The 8,864-nt window shown below is 41.1% G+C and overlaps 1 protein-coding gene across 1 annotated transcript in view; it reads right to left on the bottom strand.

The window, feature by feature from the left end:
• Nucleotides 1-5,385: 5,385 nt before the first annotated feature.
• Nucleotides 5,386-8,864, bottom strand: part of ADTRP (androgen dependent TFPI regulating protein) — a 176,111-nt gene continuing 172,632 nt past the window's right edge. Inside the window, 1 exon segment of the mRNA XM_069101357.1 lies at nucleotides 5,386-5,576. Within this exon segment, the coding sequence (XP_068957458.1) occupies nucleotides 5,386-5,576 (191 nt within the window).

Genomic DNA, 8,864 nt, shown 5'->3' with positions numbered 1-8,864 from the left:
TGGAGATTCTAATGAGCTCTAGTGATGGATTTAGTCGATCAACCAAAACATTTGCTGTAGTTTAGCAAGAATATTATGTTTCCCATGCCTTCCCATACTTTGAAATGACATGTGTTGCCGACAATAAGAAAGATGTGTGTGGTTACCCTCAAAGGCTTTATCTCTCCCTAGAAGTCACAGGAATTTTTATTTTAATCTGCCTATGTCAGTATTGTACCAAACAATTAGTTTAAGGGTAAGGTGAGGATTGCTTAGTTGTTTGTTCTAAAAGGTAGTGCAGCAGATAGAGGGCTAAATCTGGAGCCCTCAGACACTTACTAGCTGTAAGTCACTTAGCCCTGGGCAAGTCACTTAACCCTGTTTGCCTCAATTTCTTCATCTGTAAAATGGGAATAATAACACTTACCTTGAAAGGTTGTTTGAGGATCAAATGAGGTGATATTTGTGACAAGTGCTTAGCACAGTTCTTGGCATACAGTAGGCACTATATAAATGCCTATTTCCTTCCCTTCCCCCAATCGACAAAGAAAAGGGAGGCTCTTAATGCAGTTTAGTTGGGGACCAAGAATAGCTAGTCGTAAGTACTGCTTGTGAGGTTATGTCACCATAGATGGTTTGGCAAAATGATACCACTATGAGGATAATAATAACATCTACCTTGAAGGGTTTTTGTGAGAAGCAAATGATGTGGTACTTGTAAAACCATTTAGCATGGTGACTGACATACAGCAAATGCTATATAAATGTTAGCTATTATTATTGCTATTGAGGGCAGCTAGGTGGTGCAGTAGATAGAACACCAGGCCTGGGGTAAGGAAGACTCGAGTTTAAATCCAGCCTCTGGCACTTACTAGATATGTGACCCTGGGCAAGTCACATAACCTTATTTACCTCAGTTTCCTCATATGTCAAATGAACTGGAGAAGAAATTGACAAAGCACTCTAGCATCTCTGCCAAGAAAACCCCAAAGGGGGTGATGAAGAGTTGGTCATGACTGAACAACATTGACAATAATTATCAATCATTATTATTTTATATGTATATATAACTCACACACAGATGTATGTTATATATACACATACATATTTCATACATAGTACAAATAAACAAAGTCTTTCTTTCAATTCAAATCATCAAGCATTTATTATTTATTAAATACCTAGTAAGCCCAAGGCATTATTCTTTGAGTCAGGGATACAAAGACTTTAACAGGCCTAAACAGTCCCTTCTTTGAAGGACCTTATATTCTACTGAGGGGAAACAAATCCATAAGTAAATAAATAAGAGTCTATTTAAAAGCGTTTTGAAGAGGAAGGAATGCACTAATAACTTGGTTGTGTGCAGGGGTTGGGGATGAAGGATCTGCCTTGTGTAGAGACTGACATGTGAACTGGGCCTCAGAAGGAAGTAGGAAATACAACCAGGGAAAGTGAGGAGGAAGAGAGTTCCATGTAAGGAATTTTGTGCACAAGGAATAGGAAATGGGCTGGTTTAGCTGAAATATAGAGTATGTAAAGGAAAGTAAGATAGGAACATTCCGGAAGATAGGATGAGTCCATATTGGGCTTTAAGTTCAAGCAGAAGGGTTCCTATTATATCCTAAAGAGAACAGGTTGACCGCTGAAATTTCTTGAACAGGGGAATGATAAGTTCATACTTCTGTTATAGGAAAACAATTTGGCAGCTACACAGAGGGTAGATTAGAGAGTTTAGCTAGAGTCAGGGAAGTCATATTGGATTCAGTTGTGAGAGGGGATGAGGACCTGAACCTGACTGGATAAGTAGAGAAACTTTGTGCTTTGTGATTCATCAATAAAAGGGCATTTTTAAAAACTTGTGCAGAAGCCGTCCAAACAATTTGTAGAAATATAAGAGAAGCAGAAAATAAATAAATAAATAATTAGAATAATTTAAAAATAAAGTTCTGCAGTTGGATAACTTACTTGGGAAACACAAAGCCTACACAAAAAATAACTAGAGAATAATTGTGAAACAAAATGTAAACCAGTGCATTATTTTTTTTAAATGTAATGTTAACTCTCGCTTTTCTATCACCTGTGTTTTCCTTGTATTCCTCCTTTCCCATCCCAGAAGGATATCCCTTGGGACCAAGCTAAGCAAGCTCATTTTAATATAATAGAAGTACTTAAGGTTAAGTTCCATAAAGAAACATAAAGCAAAGACAAGCTTAGAGTGAAGTGGGAGTCCTTTAGGGAAGGTTTTTTGGGGGACACTGAATAATTTGGGCAAGATGTTACTGTACCCTTAAATTTTGGGTGTTCAACTCAATTTGTCCCTCTTTAAACCTGGGAGAAAATCATGATGGCTACCAAATAAGGCTTCCAGAGTCTTTGAGGCTCCTAATTGGAGATGAACCATATAATGCAAGAGAATAGGTTTCCAGGTTTAATAATTGCCATATTGAAGAAGTCTCAGTGTATCTTTTACCTTTTGTTCTATAGCCATTTGTGACACTCTACCAGCTCTCTCAATTGTCCCTGGATTTTTCCTATTATCTCATTCAGGATTGGTTATTTTTAAACACCCTTATTTTGGTTTAGCTGTTCTTTCCCCCCATCTCACCTTAGCTGCTATTTTAGCAATTTTCCCTTTAAATGCCCAGAGCTGGATTCTTGCTGTGCACCCTGTGTAGGAGAATGAGGGAAGGGGGAGGGAAGAAGGAGGGGAGAGGAAAGAGAAAAAGAAGGAGGGAGAGGAATAAGAATTGCTGGATAGAAAGCCAGCAGAGGCGTCTTGAGGAATATACTCCAAGTGATATTAGCAAGGCAAAGGGTTAGTGGAAAGCAGGAGGGAGCAAGCTGAAAGAAAATGTCAGCTTTGGGGGGTGCTTCTATCCAGGTTGGCTGGGGAGGCGGCTGGTGTCACCGCTGAGTGTATTTGCCATTTATGGGATTCGAGAGTGAGGTTCCTGAAATGACAAGCTAATAAAAACAAGTGATGGGTGACTAATATTTTCACTGAGTTCAGTGCTTTGTTTGCTGCTAGCTATTTTCCCCCTCCTCTTCCCCCTTCTCAGCAATGACATCTTGCTATACCATGGACCAAGTGCTGCTTCAGCTCTTGGCCAAGAAACTAGAAAAAAGATGGGTGCAGAGATCATGGGGAAATATTCTTTGATTTAGAGAAGGAGCAAAGAAATATTTGCCAGGGGAAAATTCCATACATATATAAAGTAGCCTGACCCCTTTTGGAGTTGGGCATCTCCCCCTCAGCTTTGGATTCAAAAAATGAGCCATTACATAGTCAGGACCATTTCTTTGGACACAGGTATTTGTGTGTCATAGTCGGAGTTAGGTCAGCCACTGGGATGGTGGTACCTGCGGCACAGGCTACAAAGGCAATATTAGTCATTTCCTCTATTCATTCTAAAGGGAATGTATTTGTTTTCCCATTTGAGCACAGTTATGTCTTTAACAACCTGGATGGAGCTGTTAAGCTATTGAGCCAGAAAACAGATTTATTGAATGTCTGCTATGGACAAGTCATTTGCTCCTTAGTGATTCTGCAGAGGGAGAAACTATCCACCTTAAAGATGAGTGTAGTGTTCAAACACTGCAGGCAGCCACACACCCGAGGGCAGGCTGTCTTCCTTGGACTCTCTCTCTGTCTGTCCTCTCCTCTCCCTGTCTCTCTCCTCTTCTCCTTCTCTCTGTCTCTTTATCTCTGTCTCTGTCTCTGTCTCTCTCTCTCCCCTGTGTCCCCTCTTCACTACCTCCCTCTCTCCCCTTCCTCCCTTTTTCCCTCTTCCCCTCCCTCTCCCTCTCCCCTTGGTCTTTTCCCTTCTGTTTTATTAAGACATTGATAACTAAGCATGTTAATTATTTTCATTTATAAAGAATATATTTTATTATTTTTTTTGGATTTTGCATCACCTAAACTTACCAATGCATCCCCCCCTCCTCCTTCCAGTGAGTCATCTACTACAACAAAGAATAAAAAGAGAAAAAATCAAACTAACGAACACATTAAAGAAAAAAAAGGTCTGACATGTAAAGTATTCCATATCCACAGAAACCTCACTTCTGCAAAGACAAGGGGGTGGGGGGAAATCTTCTGTGTTACCTTCTCATATCTCTTCTTTGGGGGAGGGGGTATTTACATTTAAATTTATTCATTTCAACCCATCAAGTATCATAATGCTCTTCCAGTTCCTTCTCTGAGTCCCATCAGAATGCTTTGTCTATTCCTTTTCATTTTTGCTCATATTGGCATAATGAATAGAGAACTAGCTTTAGATATGAAGAGTTCCGGGTTCAAGTCCCACCCTTGATACACAGTCAATTGACCTTTCTGATCTCTAGAGAGCTCACTAAGGTTAAAAGTTCCAGAGAAGATGCTGAACTAGAGGTTGTTCTCTGTATCAATGCAATCACAAATCCATCCCCAGGTAATGGACAGTGGGGTACGATTCCATTCCTTTCATAGTTTTCATTATTTAATAAAAGTCTTTCCAGATTTCTTCACTTTCCTCATATTTGTTACTGCATGATTATATTCCATTAATGTGCCACAGTTCATCTATCCATTTCCCTAATGTTGGATGCTTAGGTTGTTTCCAGTTTATTGCTTTTGTTTTTGTTTTTGCAACTACATACAATGCTGCTATAGAAACCTTTCAACAAACATTCTTTTTTGTTCTTTTTGATTGGACTATTTGTTGACAGGCCTGATTCTTTCTTAAAGCAGGACTTCCTTCATAAACATTTATCAGCTCCATGTAATATATTCTCAATGACTCTCAGTGAGTCGCATGGGGATTGGAGGTGGAAGGAGAGCAAGGGTGAGTATCATGGAGGAAATATAAACAGATAAACTATAAGGTAAAGAGGCCAGTTTTCACAGGTGGTCTATGGAGTCAGGCTTGTTGCTGAGCAGAAACTGCTTACATGTGTGGCTTCCTTCCTTGTAGGACATTTTTGAGTATGTGCTGCTTTGCTTCTTCAGGCTAACAGTAGATAAAAGCACCAGGGCTGAGATATTAGACTTAAGAAATAAAAATGATGGGCATGGAAAAGAAAATTTTCTTCTAGACTATAGTTTTTTTTTAATATTCTGGAAAACTTTATTTTTATTGTAGGTGGAATGGGTACACAGCAAGTTAGATGATTCCAATTTTGTTGGCAACATCTAAAGCATCATAGTCTGGAGCAAGACGGACATAGGCCTTCTTCTCTCCATCGGGCAGGATCAGTGTGCTGACCTTGGCCACATCGATGTCATACATTCTTTATGGCCTGCTTGATCTGATGCTTGTTGGTCTTGACGTCCACAATGAAGACTAGGGTGTTGTTGTCCTCAGTCTTCTTCATAGCAGACTCAGTGGTCAAGGGAGACTTAATGATGGCATAGTGATAGAGCTTGTTTCACCACAGGGCACTCTTCCGAGGGTATTTGGGCTGCCTTCGAAGTCTCAGTGTCTTGGGTCGCCGGAAGGTGGGGGATGTTCGGATCTTCTTCTTTTTGTGGCTATGGACACCCTTTAGCACTGCCTTCTTGGCCTTCAAGGCCTTGGACTTGGCTTCCATCTTGGGGGGACAACAGCTTCCTTCTTCACCTTCGGCGCCATGTTGGGGGAAAGGCTAGACTATACTTTCACTTGAGATAGAATAGGAATTAGTTTTGGAGCTAGAAGGGACATTAAAGATTATTTGGGTCAAATCCCTCAATTTTAGGGGTGAGGAAAGTGAGACCTGAGGAGTCTAAATGTCTTATTAGTGAGCTAAGACTAGAATTAAAGTCTCCTGGTTCCATGTCCAGAGGTGTTTCCTTTATTTACATTGTTGGATCATCAAAAAAGGGGAGTTAGTGATATAGATGATAATAGCTAAATTGAGGGCATTTACAGTAGATAGAGTGTCAGGCCCGAGAGTCAGGAAGACCTGAGTTCAAATATGACCTCAGACACTTACTAGCTGTGTGACCCTGGGCAAATAACTTAACCCAGTTTGCCTCAATTTCCTCACCTGTAAAATGAGCTAGAGAAGGAAATGGCAAACCACCCCAGTATCTTTGCCAAGAGAACTCCAAATGGGGTATCAAAGAGTTGGATGCAATTGAAATGAATTAACAACTGGATTAACAAAGTTAATCTGAGGTATTTGCTTTGTGTTAGTTCAACAGTTATGTGGAAAGAAATTAATGTCTTAATCTGGAAGAAAGCCTGATCTGAAATGGGAAAGAATACAGTTTCCTGCATTTCATAGACTCTGCAAGAACATGCATAGAAGCCTGAGCATGTCTGATGCCTCCATGTGGCTTTTCAGGGATGGGTCTCATTTAGGCTTCATACACCCTACTTTTCCATTATAAAAGAAGGTTAAGGGAAGAAAGCATGGGAGGAAGGCAAAATAGTTCCTTAGACACTGTTGTCTGTACTCAGTTTGTATTTTCTAAAGTGTTGGGATTTTTAAGACCGTTGGGAGCAGGGATAGGCCAAATAAACTGCGGGATAGAGACATTTCTAACTCAACTCTGCAGTTAATTAACAGCCTAAGGGAGGAAAAGAAAGGCAAAAAGAAACGAAAAAAAAATCATTAAACCACAAGTCCAGGGTCAAGTATTGTGCTTCTTGCAGAAGGAGATTATTAGGATAATTAGAGCCAGTGAACATGGATGATGCCAGTCTGTGAAAGACATGGTACAAGGTTAGCATTTCTGTCTTCTAGAGGTCCACAGCCCCTAAATTTCTGCATTCTAAAAGGTAGGCAATTATAATAGCCTTATATCTATAGTATACAAATATATAGCTAAATCATTTTTAGATATAGATATAACATTAAATATATGTGTTTATTTACATGTGTTCCCATACCTACCACGTGCCATGAACTATCCTTCAATTATTATTTATTTGATTCTCTCAGTAGCCTTGGGAGGTAAGTGCTATTATTTTGCACATCTTTTAGATAAGGAAACAGAACATCACCAAGGGGCAATGACTTGCCTAAGGTCACAGTTAGTAATTGCCTGAGACCTAACTTGAATTTAGGTCTTCCTGTGCAGTGGTCTAGCTATCATATGCCCTGCTGAGTCTGCTTTTCTTCAGGGTAACCATATCTAATGCCTTCAATGAATCCTCATCTGCCACAGACATACAGGTGTTCAGGGAAGACTAGCACCTTTGCAGTGAGGCTTGCCAAGTCCCTCTTAGAGATGCTCATCCACCTCTGGTGTCCACCTTTCGCCCAATCCTCACCTATGGCTCCAAAAAGCTGTAGCACGTGCACACCAGGAGCTAAATGAGGTTGAGAGTAACTGATGGGCTTCAAACCCATTGGTGAGTTAGGGGAATGTCTACCACAGCAATACTTCACTGTGGAATAGGGAGATGAGAACAATTTGTTCCAATGTATGTTGTGTGTGGTTTTGTTTTTCATTCTCGAAGAGTACCATGACATCAGGGAGATAATGACATGACTTGCAATTGACTTTGATTTGAGTGAGGGAGGGCTGTGCAAGGTCACCAGCCTCATTTTTTCCTCCAGAGTCATCTGGGTTCAGGGGCCAGACAATGATAAGGACCATTGGAGATGGCCCAGAATACAAGGGCGAGGGGGGGGGACCCTGACCCTTTTAAGCTAAGGTCTTTCTGAATTCTCACTTTGAGTGAGGCAATGCCCATTCAGTGAATAGACCTCTTTTAGAAGAGAGTCAAGGGATGATCCCTTTAATTAAAAAAAAATCAAACTGGGAGGGTTGTTGGCCAGAAGAGAAACAGTTAGTATTTACATTCACTCTGAGCCAGGAGGGCCCAAAAAATAACCATTAAGTGGTACTTGGGTAGGGAACTATTTGTTCAATCCATGAAATCCAGAGTGAATTGTGTTTAAGGCTTGGTCTTTGAGAAAGAAATCTAGTTAGTTCCAATAGCTATGCAGGTGACTGAAGCGGGTGCTATGGAGCACTTAAGAGCTTGGTCAGACATTGAAGACACCAAGGTTATCAAATGCATCCTAGGCCTTCACCAGTCATCCTGACTTTGGTCTTGCCAGTGGACTTCAATGACTGCAAAAGAGAGGCTGATGACTTTGTGCAGCCCTGCCTCACTTAAATCCAATTCACACACAAGGCAAGACATCACCCTGTGATGTCATTGGTCGTCTTCAAAAATGAAGGACAAACAGCAGCAAACAATGTGCTGTGTGGTCTACAGTCCCCTTTACTTCCTGATACTTTTCTTCCTTCTGTAATCCTCAACCATCCTGGACGCAAGGATTACAGATGTGGGCAACTAAGTTGGCATAGAGTTTCCTTTGAAATGAAACTCTCGCTTGGGACTTTTGTACAACCTCAAGATTCCACTGGCATCTTTTTTCCACCTGTGGTTCACCCAAAAGCGTGTATGTACAGCCATAGGCATATGTGTGGTTATGGCCAACCACATTTTATAGGCCACGTGCTAGGAGCCATCTTGCTGCTGAGGAGCTGCCTAGAATCTGGAATCCAGCTCTGGGGATCCCAGTAGCTGCAGGTGCTGCCGCCACTACTTCCTGTTTCACTTCCTACTTATTTCTACTTTCCATTTCTGCATGTCTCAGGAAAAGTATGAAGAAGGATTCCTGTCTAGTGCTCAGGTTATCCTGCGGTCCACAGCCCCTCTCAGGTTCTCTTCCAGGCTCTTTCTGTAGTTGCCTGGCTTGATTGGGTGAGGTTTCTGATTGACAGAACCCAGTTCCCCTGAGGGTCAGGCAAACTCTCTGCCCTCCTCCTTCCTACCCCTGGGAGGTCTCCACTACTGCCCAGGGACTCTAGCCTAACACAACAGGAAAATATCAACTATTTGTTTTCCTTTTTCACTTGTTTAGCCACTTTGCTTTCTAGGACTTCAGTTAGTAAGGACAAG

The sequence above is a fragment of the Petaurus breviceps genome, unplaced genomic scaffold (genome assembly GCF_028583685.1).
Source record: "Petaurus breviceps papuanus isolate PSGF00001 unplaced genomic scaffold, PetGlider_PUasm1.0 458, whole genome shotgun sequence".
Taxonomy (NCBI): Eukaryota; Metazoa; Chordata; class Mammalia; order Diprotodontia; family Petauridae; genus Petaurus; species Petaurus breviceps.
This window is presented reverse-complemented; position numbering and strand designations above follow the sequence as displayed.